Source organism: Eublepharis macularius, chromosome 13 (assembly GCF_028583425.1).
Source record: "Eublepharis macularius isolate TG4126 chromosome 13, MPM_Emac_v1.0, whole genome shotgun sequence".
NCBI lineage: Eukaryota > Metazoa > Chordata > Lepidosauria > Squamata > Eublepharidae > Eublepharis > Eublepharis macularius.
The window spans coordinates 57,406,023-57,431,306 of NC_072802.1; the positions used below are offsets into that span (position 1 = coordinate 57,406,023).

General features: G+C 41.4%; 2 protein-coding genes across 3 annotated transcripts in view; one reads left to right on the forward strand and one right to left on the reverse strand.

Moving 5' to 3' along the window:
- Nucleotides 1-979: 979 nt before the first annotated feature.
- Nucleotides 980-19,018, reverse strand: SNAP29 (synaptosome associated protein 29). 2 transcript variants are annotated; one of them, XM_054996398.1, is made up of 6 exons: nt 18,938-19,018; nt 12,707-13,095; nt 9,580-9,776; nt 8,404-8,489; nt 7,130-7,234; nt 980-5,319 (listed from the first exon to the last, which is right to left on the reverse strand). In XM_054996398.1, exons 2-6 carry the CDS (start codon nt 12,953-12,955, stop codon nt 5,162-5,164), a joined length of 795 nt encoding a protein of 264 aa, XP_054852373.1. In that variant the 5' UTR covers nt 12,956-13,095; nt 18,938-19,018; the 3' UTR covers nt 980-5,161. The 2 variants fall into 2 exon arrangements, with proteins under 2 accessions (XP_054852373.1, XP_054852372.1); XM_054996397.1 differs by having other exon boundaries at nt 18,934-18,993.
- A 608-nt stretch (nt 19,019-19,626) lies between these two features.
- PI4KA (phosphatidylinositol 4-kinase alpha) overlaps nt 19,627-25,284 on the forward strand; it is a 105,365-nt gene continuing 99,707 nt past the window's right edge. The window contains exon 1 of the mRNA XM_054995735.1: nt 19,627-19,859. Coding sequence (XP_054851710.1) covers nt 19,692-19,859 — 168 coding nt within the window. The 5' untranslated portion in view covers nt 19,627-19,691. The remainder of the gene's footprint in view (nt 19,860-25,284) is intronic.

Here is a 25,284-nt window from a genome sequence, read left to right on the forward strand (position 1 = left end):
TCCATTTCGCTGTCACAGCCATTGACGAACAATTCAGGTTGTAGGTCAGAATCCTGTCATATTTTCAGCTTCAGGCCATAGGCCAAGACATCTGTTTATTCAGTCTCTTGGCTGATTTCTTCCTGTTGCTGCAAGCTGACTTTTTAAATTGTTGCCAAAATATATTGCACATTTTATTTCTGCTTACATCTCTTATAATTTAGTTGATTTCTAGGTCTGTGATTTTATTAATTTTATCAGGAAGCTACCTCAGAAGTCTATGGCTGAGAAGTGGAGTATAAATAAGCAAAGAGAAACTGAGTACGGTTCGAGACCAGTAGCACCTTAAAGACCAACAAGATTTTTCAGGGTATAAAGCTTCCAAGAGTCAAGCTCTCTTCGTCAGATACAAGTAGGAATGGAGATCTGAGTATTTATATCCCAGTTATAAAGTGGGAGAGGTGTTACAAAGAGGCAAGATACGATGTGAAGTTACATTCTGAAATATAATTAGCTTGATTAGAGCAGAGGAGGAAATGCAGAAAAAAGCAAAGAAAAACTGTCACAGTGGTGCTAGAGCTGTACATGTTATGGCTGATAGAGAATGTAGGGCTGTTCTCAAATGTATACCATTTGCTTACCATCAGGCACCACAAGTTAAACAAGTCATTTTAAAACATATGAAGAGTGAGGCACTTCCACGTCTGTTCCTGAAGGATGCTAGATACTCTTTATCCTCTTTGCTTCCCACATCCACAACCTGTCTGTAACTCCTTCCAGCATGAGCAGAGAGTGAAGGGGAGAAATTTGTAACCTGTCTAGAGGAGATCCTTTTTAGGATTAGCCTGCTAACTGTCTCAGTTTCACCAAGAAACATTCCCAGTCACACACACACACATTATCATCTCTACAGATTTGGAGGTGTTGAGAGAGGATTGGCCATTTCCATATGCATTTATTGAACTTTCCCAGCATTAGCAAGAAAGGAAGACAGACAATCTTAACGAACAAGCACCTTTATTAAGCATTCGACTGTCCAAAGCACGTTCAATGCAGTTAAAACTGCAAATCCATATTTCAGTCTCATCTTGCAATTAAAAAGAAGTGTGTTAGCTTAGTAGTTGATCAAAAGATACAAGTTAGCTTACAAAGAAAGATTGTTATTTCCACATCTCTATCACAACAATTTATACTTCAGATGGACAAAGAGAGAAAGGCTTCATCATCAATGAACAGAGAATTTAAGTGTCAGCTGCTTTCCAAAGCTGAAATGGCGACATTATGAAGTACAGCCACTCCATTTTGCAGAAGTACACTTTTGCAATAAAAAAGAATGACTAAAGTGTTCACCAAGAATTCAAATTGAACTCCAGAATGAAAGGAAGTCAGTCAATGAGTAAATGAACTGGGCAGGGGTTCAACCCATGAATCGCATTTTCCAAGAAAAAGCCAAGGCACTGAAGTGTCAGGGCAGCTGCTTCCTACTCCGAATAAGCCACAGTACCCATCAGCTGCGATGCCTGGATGATTTTATTTCAGTTAAACTGAAGTAACAGCTAATGGAGCTTTTATAAAGGTATCTTCGGTATGAAATCCTGCGCTAAGAAACTGAACTCTAGGGACCATTGCAGCAATTGCAGTTAGGTGGCTACTGGACCTTGCGGCAATCATGTAGGTGCACTAGTTCATGTCCTGTAATTTTGGTCCATCACTTGAATATAGGACAGCTATGACTGTAAAACTTTACCCTTAGGAGGGGGCATACTGTTCATAAGACCTATGCCAAGAAAGGGCACTTTAGAACTCCTAAACATTTTAAAGATCTCTAAAGAATGCTGCTGCTTCAAGAGAACATCCTTAACTTCACCTACCTGCAGCAGACGATGAACTATTTGGTTGCCAGAGTCTCATACACTAAGTCATAACCTTCCTTAGTGCAGCTGTGCAACCTCCTCTCCTCTCAATAATGGTGTGAGGAAGAATGTGTGTATGTATGGAATTCCTGAGCAAGGTCCATTGAAATGCAGACCAAAAGACCAGCAAAGCTGGGAAGATTGTATCCTATGTAACCAACAAATGCAGTATGTGCATGGAAAAACATCTACTGTTCGACGCTGTCTTTTACCCCATGCAATGAATGAGTAACCCCATGAACACCATTAAAAAAGCCAGTTTCTCACCAAACCAAAGTGGACTGTACCACTTCAAACTAGGGAGTGAGGCCTATCAAGAATGAATCTCGATACAAAAAATTTCCTCCAAACAGCAGTCTAGCATTATCTTCTCCTTGACATGCTAGTTTTCCATGCAGAGACACTCCTCAGCCCCGGATGGAGGAACATTCAGTCATATAAAACCAAAATGAAATAGTACAATACAGGTTTACATCAGTAAGAACGAGGGCAAAGACTATGTCTTAATACAAATATATTAGAAATCTTTACCCAGTACAGGATGCAGCCTTCCACACTTCTCACAGTTCTCTGAATCCTAAGCTATGCTGCATATTCAGGGGAAAAAACCCAGACATAACTAATGAGCATCTTTTATCCAACCTCCACCTGGACTCAAGAAATTATTTAGAAGCTGAATATAAAACACTTTCTAAATACATGTATTGAACTGCTACTTGAAAGAAAATTAAGCCTACAAAAACTAAACCTTCAATAATAACTGAATCCGTATTTAAGAAGGGGAATAGATAACTTTCTGGTTTTCACAAGATAGTATTTTTTAAAAAGTTTGCTGTAGAGTGGATTCAGTATTACAAAATTGTTTCGTTTCTTCCTCTAGCCCCATTGCTTTGCCCTCTGTCACAGCAGATGGTGCACAGTGCAGTCACTAAAAGCAGGGAAGTTATAGACAGTGGCCCACATTTGTCTAAGCACAGCTTCTCCCCCGCCCCCACAAGACATCCCCAATGTGGACAGCAACCTCAGAGAAAGCCAGTAGAAGACAAAAGGCCAAGAACCAAGCTGATGTTGCTAATTAGTTGGCGGGTAGGGAGAATGGCAACAGGGGTGCTGATTTTCTTTCCCATGTCAGAATATAGAAAATGGGACAAAACTAAGAAGGAGCTGGAGTGTTAAGCGCAGAACGTTCCAAAAGGGGGGAAACGGAGACTTTACTTGGTACAGTTGCCATTATGATGCAAAGAACATTCAAAGTGCAGCTTTCTAAGCCTGCCTGTTGGCAAAAGAAACCAAACTTAATTGGTATGGGGGTGAGAGAAGGCAGGCTCCTTTTTCTTCCAACTTGCCTTTACTTCCCCTCAACCATAATGAAAAATCCAACACTACAGCTACTGTCATTGCTGAATCTAACAGAAATCTAACCACCCCCACCCCCCACCATTTCACACACACAAAAGCAAACCCTAAGGGGTTGCTTTGCCTGGTCCGTCTCAGAAAGAAAGTTCTATTTCTATGGTATGAAGTAAGTAAAGCTTGAAAGTCAAACTCCCGCTGATTCTCTCTCTAACACTTCATCACTGCTTTCTGCTATTAATCAAGTACTAACTACTTAACGTAACATAAATCAACGTGTAAAACAGGCTCTGTTAATCTAATTGTGGCCATCGTTCAGTGGATGTGCCGTGATTCTCCTGGGCTGTGGGAGAGGATGTGCACACACAGATCTTCTACAAAGTCACCCGCATTATTTTAAAGTTCCTATGGCAAGAAAGTAAAACCAAGTAAGGCCAATACTCACCCCTCCTCCTCTTGTCCTTCCCCCAAGTACAATTCTTTGATAGTCAGAAGACATATACGTTCCCTAAGATTACAACAGAACTTACATGAGACAAGTCATTCAGATTTAACCTTGGCCACGATGAGAGAGGTGGACAAAGAAAGTAACTGTCGTAACAGCGAGGAGGGAACTGATGTTTTGATACCATAGCACTGAGCCTTCTGCCAAGTTTCCAGGGAACTAATTGGGGGTTAAAAACAGAAGTCAATGTAAAAGTTCTCATCAATGTCCTCTTCTAATTGAGACTTCAAGATGCCCAGCTGGTAGCAGATCACCAGTGACGTTTGTGACAGCAGCAATTATATTAATTATTGCAATTACCAGAGGTTACTACTATGATTCACCACAGGGGCTAGAGAGATGGTATTTGCCATTATGCATTATGTTCCCATGAAGCATGGACGGTTGTAATGCTGTGCTTTTCTATCACATAAACACCAAGGCCACTATGTAGAATTAACAGGAGGGGGGGGGGGGAGAAAGACAAGCCTCATTACAGAATCTGCTTATAAAGCAGTTGCTGGGAAGTATGATGCATATTTCAACATGTGACCATAATCAGAAATACTTTTTAGGACTAATGGGATAGGGAGTCATCAAGCACGTGACTAAAGTTATCAGCAAGGATCCATAGGGCAGACTTAAATTCCACATTAACTACTGCTTTTGAAAGAAACTCAGTTGCAAAAGCAGTTTGCCTTATCTGTATGTTGGAGAAACAGAGGTTTAAATATTGAACAGAGAGATGGATCTAATTTGGTGAAATTGTCATAAACAGTCACCCCACTGTGGGGTATATTTAAAAATATTACAAGCTCTTAAAAAAAAACTGACCTTGCCCTTTGGACTAAATCTCAGTTTCTAAGTCCAGGCTTGACTATATAGGCATCCACCAACTATGTCAACAGATAACCTGTCACTGCATCCACTATTTACTACTTATTATTGCTTTGCTTTTGGGGGCAAAGTTACACTATACAAGGGAAGTTATTTCAATATTTCTCGGGTTTGCCAAAACTCTAAAATACTGATGAATAATAAATCTACAGTTCATGAGAACAATGAAAATTGAGCAGCACTTGTTTGAAAGAAACCACACATGCATTTTTATCCCATTGAATGCTGACAAAACCAAATTAATGCTTCTACAGAAAAAAGTGGCACATTAGATGTATATGTTTTGTTTAGAGCCTTTTCACTTCAAGCCAGAGACTCAAAGATATACTGCTTAAGAATATCCTTAGGCAGGTGTACATCAAAGAAGGTGGTTTAAATCTCTCATATTGCACTTCAGGTGATGTAGTTTTAATCACAAGGCATGCCAGTCATATTCCAGCAAAGAAAAAAAAGATCATTTTCTCAAACAGTACAACAATGTCTGTCTATAGAAAGATCGAATGAGTCTCATACAGAAGTCAGAGACTGGAACTCTTTAAAGCTGCCTGACTTTTTTGTCCGTGCTTTTAATATTGATGTCTAGAGTATCAACTTTTGTGGTAAGGCGGCCCAGGATTTCATCTTGACTTTCGATTTCAGACTGCAAGCCAAGCGCTAAATTCTTCAGACGGCCCAACCCAGAGGACATTTCATCTGCAAGAAGGCAGACAAGAAAGGAGTGAGGTTGGAGGAAAAGAGTCATTCTTACGTAGTGCCTAGGTGCAGCTCTAATGGACTGCTACTGTAATCTACTGTAAGCCACAGTGGGGAGTGGACAATAATGCAAAGAGTGCACAAGGAACTTTATTTGTAAGCAAATTAACAGTATCATTGGCCTCGCAATATCCTGAGTTAAGGAACCCATGGTTAAGGCAATGGGTGCTGCTCATTTTAATCTCTGAATGCTCTTCTAGCTAAAGGGACCAATTAGGTGGCATGTAAGCCAATAAGCATTTATGCTACAATAAAATTGTCAGTCAAGCGCTACAGATTCTGTTTTTGTTTCGCAATAATGAACTTTCATGCTACCACTCTGTAATTCTTTCATGTGAAGACACATTCTAGTTTATAATCATCATACGGGGAAGACTAATTGTGTATTTTGGAAGCCATCTTGAGTGATTGTTCTTTGGATAAACAGCCTAGAACACTGCTAGTTCCAAACCACCCCCTGCTCTTTGACCGTTGTCTTTTTGGGAGAAAGCAGCACTCATTAAGCCTCCCGCACATAACTTTCATGGTCAAGCAAGTGACTGGCAGACCAGCTAGGGAGGACTGCTATGGTGCACTAACAGCCATTCCTAGTCTAAACTCGCTACAGTAGTCATTGCCCATGTTGATATCAATTTTGCTGGAAAGGCATTCTGAGGTGGTGGGTAACATGGCAGGGCAAGTAAGCCCCCGAATTTGCCAGTGCATCTAGCTGTCTGCACACTACACTCTGATCTCCTGCTACATTGGGCACAGGAAGGTTAAACACATGAAGAGGAAGTTTTCTGAATGGTTTTTCCCCCCCCCATTGGTTCTGGCCCCATACTGCTTCAATGTATCCCCTGAGTTCTGCACGCATTTTTTTTTTTTGCCTTTAGTTTTCACTTTGAGGTTTTTGGTTTCTTCTGGGTTTTTTTTCTGGTTCTTTTGAGACCACTTTTTATCTCAAATCTTTTTCCGGAAGCTGATTTTGAGTTGATTTTTCCCTTATGGATAATGTGTTTTCAGTTTTCTTTGCCCCACCCATCACCACCCACCTCTCGCCCACTTTTTGATGACTGGACATTCATCATTATTTTACCACTCCTCCCCCTGCCTTCCCTTTCTCCCCCTTCTGATTTGGTTTTGACCTTTTTTAACAATCAATTTTATACAAATGTACTAACCACCATTGTAATAACAGGTGCAGCAGAATCTTTCAATTGCCAGCTTTCATTTTTAAAAAGCAAGTCTCCAACCCCGGCCTTTGCAGAGAGATGCCTTTTCCCTTATATCTCTACAAGGGAAGGGGCTAGAGACTAATTTAAAATGAATGCTGGGAATTCAGAGGACCTGCTTCTGGTTTTATTACAATGTTACGTTGCTCTATTGAAATGAAATTGACAATTTAAAAAACTGCAAAAGCCCTGGTGGCCCAGGGGAGGGGTGTGTGTGTGGCCACTTCTGGTGTCAGGAAAAGCAGTGCATTTGAAAAGCACACAGCACTGTTCTGGCTTTCATCCCAACAGAAGTTGGTTTGCCCCACCAGTGCTGGCCTCCACCTTGTAGCTCTGGGTCAGCCTGGGCAGAGCTCTCTGGTCTGGGTAAAGCCAACCACATTCTTCTATACAATTGGTTCTGAGGGAGGCAAAACACAAGAGAACAAACTATGCAGAAGTGCTGCACATAAAACACTGGCTGGAAAGGCTTACAGAAATCAGTGAGACTTATGAGTTAACAGAGGAAAAAGCATTCAGCAGCTCAGGCTTCTCACCTAAATTGCTGTCAACTTTCTGGTGGTAAGATCGGAGATATTGATTCTTGGGATAATTATCTGCTGGGACAGAAGAATTTGAACTGGCTCCTTCGGAACTGCAGTCTAGGGAGAAAGAAACAACCTTCAATACCCACTGGATATGCTTATTAAAGACGATAATTTCACTAGTGCCAGTTCTGTCTCTAAGGGAGTAGTTTTGGCTTCTTATTTTGTTACTGGAACCCTTAACTGCTATTAAGCTTGCTTACAGTTCTATGGGAACACTGCAGCTCTTTCAGACCTGCCAATCATTATTCATGCCTTGTAATCATCAAAACACTGTTTCATTCAAGAGGCCAATAATTTACTATGACACTGGCATATTAAGTCGCTTACCAGTACTAGGCTACTTCAATGTAGTATGCGGGCTGCCCTTGAAGATTCTTGATCCAAAACCGTTAGCCCATCTTTTGCCCAGAAATCATATTAAACCACTACTCCAGTATCTGAGCTGGTTTTCCATAATCTGCTTGTCGTTTTATGTTTTGGAACCATGGTTGATAACCAAACTTACCAGTAGGCTGCTATGAATGGGAGAAAACCTCAGTAAGTCACTACTAATCCCTGTTCATCTCCTCTTGGTATGTCACTGGAGAGAGTGGGAGGTAGAGAAGAAGGGAGAGAGGCTTTCTTTCTCATACATCTCTGTTCTACTCTCCCTTTTACAGGAAAAGACAAATGAGTCCCTCTGCCATTTCCCCCTTGGTATCTCTGAGAAAACATAGTAGAGTGGCACACGGGAAGTGATTTCTCTTTTTTGTGCACCCCACTGAAACTTCCTGAGCAGGAAGACCATGGGGGTGGGGGGTGGGGAAGAGATGTAGTTGGAACAGGCAATCTCTTTCCAGTGACCAGACTGAGCCTGTGAAATGATGAAACGTTTAAGCACATTGCAATGTAATTAATTCTTTGCCTGTGAACATATACATTTAAATACATACACACTGAGCACTGCCCACAAAGGGCTGCTACCAATTCAAGTAAAAGTATGTAATGGCTGTGCAGTGCACTGCTGGATACAGAGCCAGCATCAAACATACGCTCCATGCTACTCATGAGGCTTGAATCCTGTACTGATTTATACGGCCACCACACTTTTCAAGCAATTCCTGACACAAAATAGGTCTATAAATATGTCTAAGTATTTTAAAATGACACTCAATGAGCTGAGGAGCTAAAAAGAATCAGCAAAGCAACTTGCAAGCAAATGCAATAAACTAGGTTTAACAAACCTGAATTATTCAGCTTCCTTAAGTTTGGATGACTTTCCTGGTACTTTGATTCTTGCTCCTTACTAACTGTCATGGCTTCTTTTAATCTGGGGACAGAGAAAATAGTACACCTTTGTCTATATGTTTGCCTGCAGTTCGAAACGGGCCTTCCACTAACAGCAATGGTTTTTACTTTTGAACATCTATCTTCCTTGGGCAGGATTTCACCATCACCTTTTACAATTAGTTTTGAGGTAAAAATGAAAATCATGGCAATCATAACCACAATTCCCTTTAGATCCATACCTACCTCAACAAGGCCAGGTCACTAGAAAACGAGTCCCAAAGACCACTGCAAAAAATATCCTGGGATACAATTGAGAACCTGGATAGTGGCTTGGAGAGACTTTTTCCAGAGAAAATGTCAGTGGAGGAAAGGATTAAAATTCCCCCCCACTACACTACACTACTTGACAGAATAACTTGACAACTAAACATGCAAAAGAAAAAAGATTATTAAAATAAAGACAAAACAACATAGATGAGCGTTCAGTTTCACTTTAAATTGGGAGTGCTGATAGTTGTACATAACACTGAGTAGAACACAGGGGAAAATAATGTTTCCAAACTTACAACACACTGAAATCATTTAAATGTATACCCAAGCAGGCTGTATGCTTTTGAGTCCTTTATATTTTTGTATCAATAGCTGCCTTGGTTCTAATTTAGAGGAAGGTTGGCTATATAGGTATAAAACTAGTAAATCACCAAGAAAGAGGCTTCATTTAGATAACTCCTCAAGACTTGGCAATGGGTGTGGATCTCCTAATTTCAAAGACTTCAGATTTAAGCATACAATAATATGGATCAGGTGCCACAGTGAGCACCTAGTGTTCAAGAAAGATTTCATTACTGTGTTTTAAATCATTCCCAGATCTAGGGCAGAGATAGAGTCTGAACATCAAACACAGAATTGAGTACCGTACATTCACTTTCTTTCAGATTCTTGGACTTGAATGTTCTCTCCTCTTACCCTTCTTCCCTCATGCACTCACAGTTGGTTACTTCCTGGTTTCAGTAGTACGTCTTAGCTTACAAACCCAAACAGATTAGCACAAGGCTTGCTTCAGGTCATAAGAACTGGAAACATGCTACTCAACTTAATTTATTTCACATCTTCCCATTGAGGTAACTTACCTGTTGCTCGCTTGATAATCAGAGGCTCCATTCTGCTCAGGCTTGGTCTCTGGCGGCTTGGCTTTAAAGTAATTTACAAAGCCACCAAACACACTTTTAATGCTGTTGATGTGTTTCTGGCTTGTTTTTAAATCTTGCTCCATCTTGTCCACCATTCGCTCGCTACGTTTCAGAGCTTCACCCTGCCGTGTAAGCTCCTACAGAAAAAGGAGGCAGCTATTGAACTTCTCAAATAATCAGTCTTCCAGGACCGCACTCCCTAATAGTTAGTTAAAAGGTTAAATTTAAAATTAAAGTTAAAAGTCAAAATTTGCAGATTTCTTCAGTGAGTTGCAGTGCAGTGCTTGGTATGTGGTGGTAGAGATACTTAGTAGTGATCTTTCACATTTCCACATTTATTTAAATGGTTGAAACACTGATATAGCAGAAAGTAGAAGAGGAAGTTAAGATTCTGCCAATATTAAATTTAACCAAATGTATGCAATTTCATGCATCTTAAGTTTAGCATTCTACAAATCACAGCCTGAACATTTGACCAATTAACTGGTCTAGAACTACATCTCTATATTAGAAGAATCTGCAGTACTGCTTGACTGACACCTTTTCCTTTGACACAAAGCTCTTTCAGTAAGGTCTCGAGGATTTTAAAAGGAAACATGAAGGTACTTATTGACCTTAGCTTGAGACTTCAGGAAAAACTTCAGTTGATCTTAAATGTAGTTCCTCTACAGCAATGATAGGAACAAAAACCCTTCTTCCAGTCTATTTCAAACACTTGAGAAATAATACAAGCTCAGGATAATATTTTGAAGTTGAGAAATAACATTTCTCAACATTAGCATACAAGGCATTTTACAGGGTTATATAGAAAAGACAGGTCCCTGATCCCATGGTGCTTGTCTATTTTAGATTGTAATGGAGAAAAACAGAAGGAGGGAAGAATGTAGGCACAAGCCATTCTAGAAACTTACAGCTTGGTAATAATTGGGAATTGGGTTTAGGGGAGAGGGAGATATAAAAATGTAAAACATAACCCAAGTACACAATGTGCTTCACATTACATTGTAATCCTTACAACATCTTTGTAATGTAGAGCAGATGAACAGCTGACACCACAAAAGATCTTGCACTGTGGTGCATGCCCTGGTAAGATATAGATCAGACTACTGCTACGGGCTCTACGTGAGTCTGCCTTCGATGACTGTCTGGAAGCTACAGCTGGTACAGAATGGTGCTACCAGAACACTGACTGTACTATATTATTCCAGTCTTGTTCTGTTTACACTGGCTCTCAATTTGCTTCAAGGGCCAATTCAAGGTGCTGCCATTGACCTTTAACGCCTTATATACCTTGAGGCTAGCATACCTTAAGGACAACCTACTCCTATATGAACTTACCCAACCACTCTGGTCATCTTTGGATGCCCTGCTTCAGGTGCACCCAAGAAAGGACATTCTCACTCATGGTGTCAAAGCTTTGAACTCTCTCCCAAAGGAGATCTGTCTATCTCCCTCTAGCATATGAAGACTTTTTTTGTTTTGATCAGCATCCTCTCACTAACCCTTATGGGAAGGCTAATAAGAGTTAGTGAGAGTATGTGCTGTTTTGGCCGAGTTTTGGAGCTGCCAATTGTAGGGAGGTTGCCTAGTTCACTGTGGTGTTATTATACAGTTTGACACTTTTAAAATTAAATTCTACTTTTGAGCCTGGAAAAGATGGTATATAAATAATTATATAAATACTATAAGTAATTTGAAGGCAGATTTAATCACACAGGACTTTAAGTTCTCAACCGGGAAAACAATCTCATTAGGGCAAAAAGGTATAGGCAAATTCTCCCCATAACTAGCCATTTTACACAATACTCCACAACAGTTTTTAAAGTCTTTGTAAAGAAATGCCATCATTCCTGAGACAGGCCCTCCTAAACGGAATAATTAGTAGTTTGACCTACCCTAAATGCCTAGCAGAAGTATTTAATTATATGCATCATAATAAGAGGAAATAATTATTTGGAGAGAACAGTCTTAATAAACCAAGCATAGATTATTAAGATAGGAGCTGATTGAAATAGGTAGTCATGGCATCTGTTACAACCACTGGCATGGTTATGACTGAGTTCTTCAGGTCTGGCTTATCTTTCCTTAAAAGACAGATGGTGGAATGATCAGACAAAGAGGGTGAACACTATTTCCTTGAGAAATATTATGCACCAATACTTATCCAATTCTACTTGCCCAGAGTAGTTTCCTTAGGTTCTCATTTTCAATGATATAAGCATATATTCTGGAAGCACAGATACTGGGAAATCTATTTTTATTCTGCCAGAAGAGCAGCAGAATCTTGCAAACTTTGCACACCTCTCAGAGGTTCAGCACAACAAGGTTAAGTACACCTCACCCCAGCATGAAACCGAGAATGGAACACTAACTCTTCCCAGTAATTGCATTGGGCCTCTGATGCTACGAATGCTTCTGAAGTGTGGCATGATGTCATAAAAGGGCAAGGTCAGTGGTAAGCAGAGATTTGGGCAGGCCAAAAATTATGAACCTCTGTACTAATGAAATAAGCTGTTTTGACTGGCACATGTAGTAGCAGTTATAAATACTGCTGGGCAAGGTTGATAACTTGGGGTATAAGTCAAATGCGTACAAATAAAGTATATGTCTCTCTACCGTAGCAAGCTTTTCAGGGCCCGAGTGCTCAGCTCCATTGTACAGCCCTCATCCTTAATGAAGTACTCGTAGTTAACCAGTCAGTTCTTTCACTCCAATCATAAACACTTTCTTGGAAGTAAGTTTCACTGAAAGTGCCTAGCACTGGGATGCTTAATGTGCAATTATAGGCAACTCATTGAGTTATACACAGACTGGGATCCCAAATGTTACATTTGCTGCTGCCCTTGCACACGGGGACTTTTCTGATCTGGAAGAGCATCACAGGAGAGAGAAAGACCTGTTGTTGGAAGAAAATATCCTGTACACAACAGAACCAGTTTCTGCTTAAAGACAGGGCACAGTAAGTGACGGATCTCACCCATGTAAGATCAGGAACATGGTATTCTCTCTCTTTTTTTTAGATGTACTGCAGGACAGTACTTGGGGATTATTTTCATTTCTTGCTTACCTCCGACATCTCTACTCCAATATGTTCCGATTCGTAAATGAGGCCAAGTGACCGATGAGTGCTATCCACAGTGGCCTGGGACCGCCTCAGAACTTCTTGCTGCAGATACCTCTGCTGATCTGTAGCTTCCCGGCGCTGCCTTTCAGCAGGGTCATCATAATCATCATTTCTGTCATTCCACTTCACTGGCTTGAAGTCATCATCTTCATCATCATCAAAAGGATTGTAGCTTTTCGGGTGAGTAGACATTATTACAGCTGCTGATCTTTTTTAATACTGAGAACGTAAGCAACTCAATGGCAGAACAGAATAAATTCTATGTCCTTCAGATCTTGAGCAGTTTCTTCATTTCAAAGACAGCTGAAATCCATGAGATGGAGAGCCAAACTCTGAAAAGTAATAATTTTTACTAATATTTAAATAGATAAAATGGATTGACATATACAAAGGAGAGCAGCCAATTAAGACCCTCTCCCTCAACCCCAAAACAGTAGAACTTAGTTCTCCTTCATTTTTTAGAATTTGCCAAATATCGCCCTTAGGATCAATGTGCTAGAGGAATGAAAGTCAAAAAGGCAACTATATGTTATCTAGTTAGGAAACCACAAACACCAAATTATTCAAAACAAGGGAGCCAAATCACACTTTTGTCTTTCCCCGTTCATTTAACTTTTCTCAAAGTGTCTGTTTGGTAGCAATCTTTCTGCAGAAAACTTGTGCTTGAACTCTGGTAGTTTATAATACACATTTGATGGGCTGATCAGTACGGGCAGGGACTAGTATGTGTATATATTAGAAAGTTAGACTGGACCCCTTTTAGAATTTGCAACAATACGTCAACATATGTGCCTGTTTCAACTGCTACCACTACCGATGCTATCAAAAGATTACCAATCAAAATTTGATTTGTTTTGCTTTCTAACTGATCGACGGAGCAGGATTTCAGTCTTCTTATTTAAATTTTAGTGATTTGTTTGTCTAAATATCAAGGATTTTTACAAGACATTTACACATTCAACCACCATTTATAAACTAGCAGAGATACTTGAACAAGGAGAGGGGAAAAACAGCGATGGGAAGATCTGAAACATGGAAAGGAAGAGATGTGGAAAGGAAGAGACTACCAGAGGATCATCAAAGCTTCAAAAAAAGTTGGATATATTCCCATAGCCATTCCATGTAGTTCTTTATACATTTCTTTTACACTTAAATGTCAATAATCAAGAAACAAACTATCCTTAAGATATGTTTACATTACATACAACAATCCAGAAGTACATAGCTTACGTAAAGGCATTCAACTGATGAAGGGAGTTTGACTCACAACACCTTATGCTGGAATAAATTTACATTCGTCTTCAGGGTTCCACCATACTTCTGTTTAATTTAACTACAAAAAGTGATGTACATCTTGCTGTTACAGAAATTCATTCCCTATTTTGCTGTAACATCAGCATCCATCATATTTTTATCCTGGCATTCCTCCTCATTTGCCATCGCTATATATTTTATAATTGCCTCCAGTTTTTAGAGATCATTCATCAACTTCCACAACTAGCAGGCACACTGCACAAACAGGAGAAGGCCTTATATAATCCAATCCAACATCAGTGGTTAATTTTGTTCTCTGGTCAATTTGAATCACTGGACTGTACTAACTCCTCCTCCTCGTCATCCAACAGTATTCTGAAGGGCAAGATTTGGGTCCTGTAGCGCCTTAAAGACCGAATAGATTTCCAGGGTATGAGCTTTGCTTGACTCATGAGAGCTCATACTCTGTAAATTTAATTGGTCTTTAAGGTGCTACTGGACCTGAATCTTGCTCTTCTGCTGAAGACCAATATGGCTAACAACCCGAAACAGTATTTTGAAGGCACTCTGCTTAATCTCCTGATTTTATTCACATCTATATGGGCTTTGGAAACTGTTCATGATGCACAGAACAACACTCACAATGATAATGACAGAAAACCACACAAACCAACTAGGCCGTCTGTGTAACCACAATGTAATCCAAGGTAAGCAAAACTATAGCTAGCTGTGTCTAGCAGGAAAAAAACCTGAGCAATCATTGTATATATTTAAGCAAAAGTACACAACACACTTCTGTGTTAGAGTTTAGAGATACTGCCTTACTGTTACAACCTAGTAAAGGATTTGTATCCAAAAATGGCCATAATTATCTTTACTTCTAAGTAAGCAACGACAAAAAAACACAATGGTATAATTAGTGATCAATGGGTGACTGATTTCTATGGGGCTTATTTCCCACTAAGAATACATAGCAATGTAGCGTAAAAATTCAAGAACAACATTGCCAATCATAGCTAACTAGAACAGAACAAAGCAACAAGCAGACATACGAGATGCAGCACTAACATGAGTATTTTTGACCACATTTTGCAACACAGCTCCCTGCTCCAGGATTTCTCAAGCCAACTGTGTTAGTAAGTAGTTTTAAAAAAAATTTAAAATGGGATTTTTTTCCTGAATGTAAATGTGGATGGTATTGTTGAAATGCTTTTTTGTAAAAATAATCTACATAAAGACAGTTTTAACTTCAAATACATCAAAGCTCAACAATATCATCACAGAATGAAGATTATAACTTCTAGTTATATAAGTCTATCACTTCATGTAACTTTTAAAGAAAAAGTATACCCATCGCTCGGAACAAATTCTGCTAGGGAACAAATCTAAAGGGATTCCAAGAGCCGTCTCTATAGATTTAGAAAGGTCAACCATTCTACCCAGCGGGACCCAGCAGGCAATCTTATAAGAGTCATAGTTTGAGTTTGAAAAGCCAAGCAGCTCTAATGAGAGCTATATCCCTAGAACAAACATGCTTAACATCAGTATATAATTAATTGATTGATCAGTGCTATTGTCTCTGCACCAGTTTGTATACATAGTTATCTCTAAAGGTGCAAGGTTTCAGGAATGGCCTTCAATAGAAAATTGTTGGGGGTGGAGTAGATCTGAACAAGAAAGTCTGCAGATAAAAAGCAGGGAGGGAGGGGCAGACAGTTGAAACAAAAGTGAAAACTGAGTAACATATTCCAAAAGACTTGAGGGATAAATTTCTGAGTTTAATCTCATTTGATTTTAGAAAACAAAACCTAAGATGACATCAGGCTGTAAACGAGACTATTTGGAAGCATTTCAGTCAGGGTTTTTTTTTCTGGGAAAAGAGGTGGTGGAACTCAGGAACGCACAATGATGTCACTTTGGGCCAGCTGGAACAAGGGAGGAGTTTTTTCAAGTTTAAATTGCCCTCCGAGACAATGGTCACATGGCCGGTGGCCCCACCCCCTGATCTCCAGACAGAGGGGAGTTTATATTGCCCTCCACGCCGCATGGCGTGGAGGGCAATCTAAACTCCCCTCTGTCTGGAGATCAGGGGGCGGGGCCACCGGCCATGTAACCATTTTCAAGAGGTGCCGGAACTCCATTCCACTGCATTCCAGCTGAAAAAAAGGCCCTGATTTTACTGTAATTCCTCTACCCTGTGTGTAAGACAGGTACATGTGCAAAATGCAAACAATGTAATGAGAAAGGCAAAGTTCAAACAAAACAACAAAATCGGAAGTGTTCCATTTTAGAAGGAAGTTCTTTTGAAAATAAAGCCTTTGTGAAAAAATATTTATTAAGGATTTATCAAACAACAAGCTTGTGTCGAAAACAGCAATAAAGTCCTCCTAATTCATGACTGAAATCATGACTTTAACAAATTTTCACCTCAGAAGGGAATATATAGACCAAACCCTTTCCATCCCCATCTCCCTTCTCCATCATCCCTGCCCACAGACACCTGGCTTTTGATGTTAAATATCAGATCCTCCCTCCATATTTACACACTTATTTATAAGTTCTTCTCCTGCTCAGAGCTCATCAACATACCTGGTCACTTCCCCTCTCCACCATTTTATCCTTGGGATCACTCTGTGAGATAGATCAAGCCAAGAGTAAGCAATTGGTCCAGTGTCACCCAGTGACAGCCCAGTAGGGATATGGCTCCCTTCACTAACTTGGTGCGGTAGCCCAGTGGGCTTTAACCTTTCCAGACTCAGGACCCACTTTTATTCTTAAGGTGGCAGCATGGGACCGATTACGTTGGACACATGTGACATCAAAGTAGACCATGACAAGAAAAGGGGGAGCAAGGAACAAGGCAAGGATACAGCCATGAAGGAATTTTCTCCACTGCTGAGTGGCCTCCTTTTGCTGTCCTCTCAGCATGCATGCAAAGAGGTGCCCTTGCTTTCAAAGCATGGCAGTCGCAATAAGTCCTTCCAAAAAGCAGTATCTCCCTTCAAAACAACAGCAAAACCAACTATGGCACAGTTCCAGGCAACAGATCAAAGACTACTGCTCTAGTCACTAATCGACACTGGCTCTTGCACATGAATACACAAGTTGCTGTATACTGATAATTCTTCATGAGTAACCGTGTCAGCATGTGGTAGCAAACCGAAAACAGGAGTCCAGTGGCACCTCAGAGAATGTCAACATTCATTTCAGAATATGTTTTTATGAGTCAGCGAGCTCTCTTCATCAGATGCATAAGTGCTCAGCCATTAAGCATGAAAATTACACTGAGTCAACCTATCAACATCACCACTGAGGATTCTGACAGATAGTGGCTTTCTAGAGTCTCAAGCTACCTTGGAATATCTGCTATGGAAGCACACTAGGTGACCTTGAATCTATCACTCTCTGCCTAGTTTATTTCACAGGGTGGCTGTTCTGATGATAAAACAGGGAACGAAGTTGTAAGCCGCTCTGGGGAGAAAAGCAGAGTATAAATAGCTGCATAAAATAATTTCAGGTAGGTAGCTGTGTTGGAGTAGAACAGAAGGATTTGAGTCCAGTGGCAACGTGGAGACAAGTTTTTCAGAGAATAAGTTTTTGAGAGTTAAGGTCCCTTTGTCAGGTATTTTACAAATCTGTATCTGAAGAAGGGACTTTAATTATAACAACAAAAATAACAATGTACTTATATACTGCCCATCTAGACAGATTAGTGCCCCACTCAGAGCAGTGAACAAAGTTTTATTGTTATCCCCACAATACAGCTGGGGAGCTGGGACTGAAAGGAGTGGGTTACCCAAGGCCACTTGGTGAGTTCATGGAATTAGTGGGATTCAAACCAGCATAGTGCTGATTTATTTTATGTATGTCACTTATAGTACACATGGCATATAAATGCAGATTTGCAAAGATATAACATCAACAAAAATCCAATACAGAGTTGAAGATATGCTGAAACAGAGCATAAGCAATTCTAAGTCCAACCTTAAACAAACATAGAACTACCCAGTAGGATCATATTTAAAGCAACAGACAGGACAACATGACCACTAAACCCTATGCTAAAGCAGCTCTAGAAAACGTACCCAGAAAAACTTGTTGGTCTCTAAGGTGCCATTAGATTCAAATCCTGCAGAACATGAAATACTGTGGAGACCACCTTCAAGCCCTACTTTTCTTACACTACACGTGTAGTTATACTAAGTGAGTAGAACTGCTTCGACCTTCCTTCGCATAAAAGAACACACACATTGAATAAAACAACACTGCATACAGGCTCCCTGTACTTAGGAAAGCTAGTATGTCAGGGCCAGAGGCTTTCTTCCCAACATGCTGCTCTTCTATGTGCAGGGAGAGATTTTGCGTGTGTCCTGGGAAGACCCAAGGGGATCCTCCTTCATTTATTCATTTTATTTATGTCATTTATAGTCCATCTTTCTCCCTGAGACTCAAGGAGGATTACACAGGGCAAGATTAGTACAGTCAGCATCAAGGGCATTTCTATAAACAATGCCATGGGGCAAATAAATACAAGTGTACAAAGATAACATTAGCAAGAATCCAATACGGAGTTGAAGAAATGCTAGAACAGAGCACAAGCAATTCTAGGGCTGCCATCAGACAACATAAGCAGTTCTAGAGCTGACATTAGACAACACATAAACTACCCAGTAGGATCATACTTGAAGCACAGGTAGGACGTTAGGCAACACAGTGGTGAAGTCTATGGTCCCTATCTAGGCCAGACCTCAGAGGGGCCCATTTAAAGGCACACCAACCTCCATAATTGGAAAGGAAAGGGAGAAAGTGAGGAATTTAAACTCAGCAGCCTGGAGAAATCCCCTCACAGAAGCAGCCACACAACATCCCCGGCCTGCCTCCTTCCCTCCGTTCGACCCCCGCGCTCGCTCGCTCACCCACCATCCGTCGGCCACTCGTTTCCTGAGAGCTCTCGGCTTTTTCACTTCCCGTCACGAGCGAAGGGGGAGGCACCGCCTCACTCCACCCAGAGACTCCATGGACCAAACCATCTCTGCAGAAAGCCGGGGGGGGGGAGCTCAGGCGGAAGTGCGACACAAGAGGGAAGCCCTAAGACCGAACCAAAGGTTGCCTTACGGAGGGATAGAAAAGGTGATGGTGGCTTTTTTTTTTTAGTTTCGCTTCAAGGATTAAAAAAAAGAAGCGTCGGTTTAGATTAAATTGAAAAAGCACCGGGGACTGTTTTCAAAGGACAGCATTGTTGTTCTCAGCTGTGTTTTTGGAAGGGTACAACTCCGGAAGTGAAGAAGGCCCGGACGCCGCCATGTTTGCCACCTGCCCTTTTAAAGTATTATGAAAGCTAAGCGAAACGTCACTTCCGGCTGTGCAAACGGCGCGGCTTTCCTCCGTTCCTCAGGGGAGCAAGTCTAGCGGACCTTTCCTATAGAGACGGCATAAGCATAGAGCGCCGCCGCTCCTCCAGCTCCTCACCAATGGAGGCTGGGGGCGGGCTCCCCAAAGCGGAAACGCAGGCTTCTAATCTCGTTCTAGCTCCGCGGGGAGGATAGGGGCTGGGAAAGTCGAGGTGTTCTCGCGAGAAGAGCGGCCGAAGCGGGCTGTGGAGGGAGAGGGGAGGCGGCGAGGGATGTGCGGCGCAGAGTGACACTCGGAGGCGTCTCGGAGCCGCCTTCGCAAGATGTCGGCTCTGGCCGTAGCCACGGCAGCGGCCGCCACGGCAGCCGCGGTGACAGCGGCGCGCTCGGAGAAATCCAGCAGCCCCGGCTCGTCCCGGGGCTTCTACTTCAACACGGTGCTGTCGCTCGCCCGCTCGCTGGCGGTCCAGAGACCCGCTCCGCTTGAGAAGGTGCAGCCGCCTAGAGGCGGGGAGGGGCCGGAGGGCTGTGGTGGGCTCGACAGGTGTCACTCCTGTTTGCCTGCCGTTACTGCTATGTGTTGCTATGTGCTATCCGTTGCTTGAAGTCTGAACCTACTGGGAAGTCCAGTATTTATTGAATATGTCAGTCTTGCAGCTGCTTATACTCTGTCTCGGCGTTTCCTCAACTCTGTGCTGGATTTCTGCTGGTTTTAAATCTTCTGTCAATTTACCTTTATGTGCCCTGTGACAGGGATGATTGAAATGTCCTGGAAATTGACTCTGCTGTGTGATCTGCCTTGAGTCTTGAGAAAGGCAGACTTTAAATAATGTAAATAAATAAATTTTATTTTATTTGGTTTCAGATCAGTAGCTGTGTTGGCCTGCAGTTGAGGAGCAAGTTTTGGGTCCAGTAGCACCTTAAAGACCGACAAGATTTTCAGGATATACGCTTTTGAGAGTCAGAGCTCCCTTCTTCAGATATTTGTGTGACCTCTGTAGAGGAAGGACAAGGTGAAAGAAGTGACAGATAGATCTGACTTAAAGGGTTCAGTCCACTGACAGATTCTGTGCAAGTCTTACTGAAATGGACAGGAGCTGTGGTCATGTACTGGAGAACTTGGTGGTTACCTGCATCCTGTGCTACTTCATGAGAAACAAGTGGTTTTGTATCTGAAGAAGGGTGCTTTGACTCTCGAAAGCTTATACTCTGAAAATCTTAGATGGGTAGCTATGTTGGTGTGCAGTAGAACAGCAGGATTTGAGTCCTGGGGTACCTTAGAGACCAACAGTATTTTCAGGGTATGAGTTTTTGAGAGTCAGAGCTCCCTTCTTCAGATATTTGTGTGACCGTTGTAGATGAAGGACAAGGCGAAAGAAGTGACAGCTCTGACCTAAAGGGCTCAATCCACTGATTAATTCTATACAAGCTCCATTGAAATGGGCAGGAGTTGTGGTCACATACTGGAGAACTCGGTGGTTACCTGCGTTCTGTGCTACTCCACGGGAAACAAGTGCGGTTTTGTAGCTGAAGAAGGGTGCTTTGACTCTCAAAAGCTTAGACCCTGAAAATCTTGTGGGTCTTCAATGTGATATTGCACTTGAATCTCATCTGAAGAAGGGAGCTTTGACTCTTGGAAGATAATGCCCTGAAAATGTTATAGAGCTGTAAAATGCCACTAGATTCAAATCATCCTGTTATTTTATTTAGTATGTTTTTATCCTCTCTTTTCTCCAAGGAGCTTGGGGCTGTGTACATGTGTCCCCCCCCCTCTGAATTTTTTTGTTTATGCAAAAGAAAGTGCTGTGGTGTTAGAGCATGCTCAAGGTCCCAGATGCAAAGACTGACATCACCAGTTGAAAGGACCAGGGAATAGGTGATGTGAAAGACCTCTGCCTGAGATCCTGGAGAATTAGTGCCTGTCAGAGTACACAATACTGACCTAGATGGGCTGTCTAGTGAATCCAGCATCCCTATTCAGCTGCTTGTTGGGTTTCTGTCCATCCATCCAGAATCTCCAAAGTGGCTTGAAATCGTGATGAAATGTAGCTTTGAGGACATTATGGTCCAAAACCTGAGATATCAATAAGCTGATGCCTTGGATTAAGCCCAGGGTCTATGTAGTTCTCCAGCATCCCTGTTTCCAGCAGTGGCCTCCCAGATATACCTGCATCAGAGCAAGAAAGTGATGTTGATCCCCTTTTGACACTGTTTCTCTCCCCTCCCTGCCCCATATCAAGAGTGCAATACATGGTGATTTTATTTATCTTTATTTCATTTAGAATGGTTTGTAGCTGCTGATAGGCCTGTTTACCACCCTTTATAAAGAACATAAACGACCCATCTTGCTGGGTCAGACCAAAGGTCCATCTAGTGCAGAATCCCTGTTTCCAGCAGTGGCCTGTCAGATGCTTTTGCCAATGGAGCAGGGTACTAAAGTGGTTCTTATCTCCTGTGGTTTGTGCTCACTGAAGTGAACTGTGACTCATGAAAGCTCATATCCTACCACAAGTTTTGTTAGTCTTATAGGTGCTACTGGATTCAAAGCATTCTAGGGCAGAGTATGGGGATGATATTCCCCTACTTTTTCACCAGTGTTCAGATTTAGACAGAAAGTTCTAGGCCAGTTCTAGGCCAGCAATTTGCACAGCTCCACTGTCAGTTTCCTTTCCTTCTTCCTAAAAGAGATGGTTTAAGACTAACCCCCCTCATTATTAGGTCAGAGCACGGATTAGAATTACAAATTGAATTTAAGTCCTTGCTGTCTGTTTCTTGCCAGCTGGATCTGGTGTTGGGTGTGGATTTGAGTTCAAATCCCATCTCAGACTTGGAACAAGTGATAGCCTTGGTCTCTTTCATTCTCAGAATAAATTGTTGAAGTTAACATAGTTTGCAATTCTTTTTGTGCCTTGATGACCAAAGAAATATATGAGGTACTATTTTCCTTGTTTTAGACATTGTTTAAATTTGTGCAGGGGAAGCAAATATTTTTGTGTTTATTTTCTTTGGGCATAGGCCGCATCTCTCTCTTAGACTCAAGTTGGATTGCAAAATATAAAAACAATGCAATCAGTCAGCATAAGACATCCAATGAATAGAGTTGAAAATAACCCAAGGGCTTAATTGTCCAAATCAGGAAGATTATTATGCCAGTTGTAAATTTTTGAAAGGGGGGAAACGAAGAAGGAAATAACAGAAAGGATATTGATTGAGTTTTGGGGAGTATTGTTCCATTTCTCTAAAGAGGAGGCATCTGGCTACAGCCTTCATATCCTGAGGAAGTACTGTTATTATTATCAGTTAATGGTATATAGCAGTACTAACGAATAGTACTGTTGTAGGATGGGCCTAAGGTGCAACCAAGTGAAAGTCCAATTAAAATTTGTTCCTCCTAATATTTAGTGTAGTGGAAAAGATGTGGTTTAGCATGAAGTTAAATATGCAAAAGAGAGAAAAAAATCAGATATGTCTGGCAAACAGATTGTAGGGTGACGCTATTTTTCGATCATCTCTTTAACCTGAGCATAAATTCCTTCTTGACTTTTAAAACTGAACAGAGAAAACTACTGCAGACTGAAAGGATAATCCGATGGCCTCCAGTCACAACGTAAAGGGAAGAAGGGGCTTGAGTAGTGATCCTTTATGTGAGAACTGGAATGGTACAAGCCTTCTTCACCTGTGAAATGCATTTATTTATTCACCTTATGTTGTTTTCTAGTTTTTGGTACCGTTTTCGGTGTATTATGAAATATTGACGTAATGTATTTTGAACATCAGGTGAGAGCAAAGGGAGCCTAATGCTTTGATCTGGCAAGTTAATCTGCTGTTTAATTTAAAGATTACAATGTAAATCTTTAAGTAATCAGTTACACCCTCCAGGGAAATATTGCATTCTTGGGCAATACTGTGTGTGAAGCAAGCTTTGCCATAGCAATGGCAGCCTCATGTGTGATTGAAATAATTTTATTTGTAAAGTGAACGAGCTGGTTTCTGGTTGAACCACGTCCTACTTCCTAGCTTTTCAAGCTAACTGCCTTGCATATAGGAGGCATTTCATGGTAGGGATGAGTGATTGGTCCTTGTTTTGGCAATGTCGCTTTGAACAAACAGAGCCTTGCAATCTGAAAATGGTTCGGTGCTGGAGAGAGGATTGTTTATATTTAGTTGAATTTGTAGCTTTCCTTTTCCTCAGGGCTGATAATGTTATAAAACCCAGTGTAAAAATAAACCTTTCCTTTCCCCGAGGGTTTGCAGCCTAAAATAGATGAAGCTGCTGGAGAGGACAAATGAGAGGGAAACAAAACACATGAATGGAGTAACCTGCTGAAATTATTTTACCTAATCGTTTGTGTCCCTGAGAACTTACAATGCTTGCCCTCTCTACACATTTCTCTCAACCAAACCCTCTTTCAGTCTATTCTCATCTTGGTCTAGAAAGCTTACTTCTCCTAGCCCCCCCATTGATCCTCAGTAAATCATTATCTCTGTCTAGGTTTCTCATATATGACTCGGTAGTTTGTCAGATGAGCTGTCAACTAACAAGAGTTGAAATCGTTAGTGTTTGCAGAATCATGGAGAACAATGAACATTATGCTTATTTCAAAAGGGCTGTCTTCAGGAGATGTCAAAGGCCATTCGTTCCTAGAAACACCGTGCTAGATTGTAATGATGGACCCTGCTCCATCCGTCTTACAGCAGATGCAACAAACTTGGTGGCAATCTTCTTGACTACTGGGCATTTGCATTGCCACCTGTGGTCAGCAGGGCTGAGAACATACACTGCTTATTTCCATGGGGCCTTTAAACAAAAAAGGATGTGAGGGCAAAATGCCCTGTGCCAAGCGTAGCATGTGTTTGTAAAGGAAGTATTTTCTCATCTGTCCAGGGGCGCTGGAATCTAGCGTTCTGCACTGTGCACTTAGCGTACTGTCCTAGAGGAGAAATGGCCTCACAGATGCTGTGTTGCTTAAGTTGTAGCCCTGAGGTGAGACGTTTGAGGCACAGCGGCTTGATTTAGATACTGCTTTTGTGCCATTGCGTTCTAGGTGTTCAAAATAACACTTACAGTGTGATATAATACACAACTCCAAAGGACAAGGAGACAGACAGGGAGAGGAACACAAGCAAATTCAGAAACAAACAGTCAGTAGCTTACAGTGCAACCCTAAGCAAAGTTGAAGTCAGTGGACTTAAAAGGGTATGTCTTTGTTTAGGATTGCATTGTTATACAACTGCCCCATAATGACCAGATGGAATGACTTCTGAAAGAGATGGTTTGGGGAAGGCATGTAGTCTCAAATGGCAATTGGTCTCAGGCAGGCTGATGTAAGTTGTTTTACAGCCCCTTTTCTCCCTCTGTGTCTAGATGACAATCTCCCCCGCTCATTTATTCTTCCTGTTAAAGAGCAAAACAGTATGCAAGAGCACAGCATGCATTTTTTGTATGTTCACAGCACATGCCTTTACTCTAGATGACAAATAAAGCCATTACTGCCTCTTAAAATTCTTTCTCAAGGGCCATTCTAGAACTGTGCCACTTTGAAGACTGATTGTGTGTGCGGTTGCTCCCCTCTTAGTCTGTTCCTGTTCAGAGGTGTCAATAGGCAAAGCTAGGCTATGTGGGAAGAGAGGAGGTGGAAGCTGACTAAAGGGAGATTCAGGGCAGGGCCTGCTGCTTCTAAATGAAGAGTGCAGGTGTGTATGGTCCTGCGGCAGTAAGAGGATAGTATAAAAAAACAACTTTATTGTAGCATAAGCTTTCGAGAATCACTGTTCTCTTCGTCAGATGCATGGAGGGCAAGAAGAAACTGGTCAGATATATAGGTGGAGAGGGGAGGGAGGAGTAGATGCAAACAGTAGCTTCTGTGTTTGCATCTACTCCTCCCTCCCCTCTCCACCTATATATCTGACCAGTTT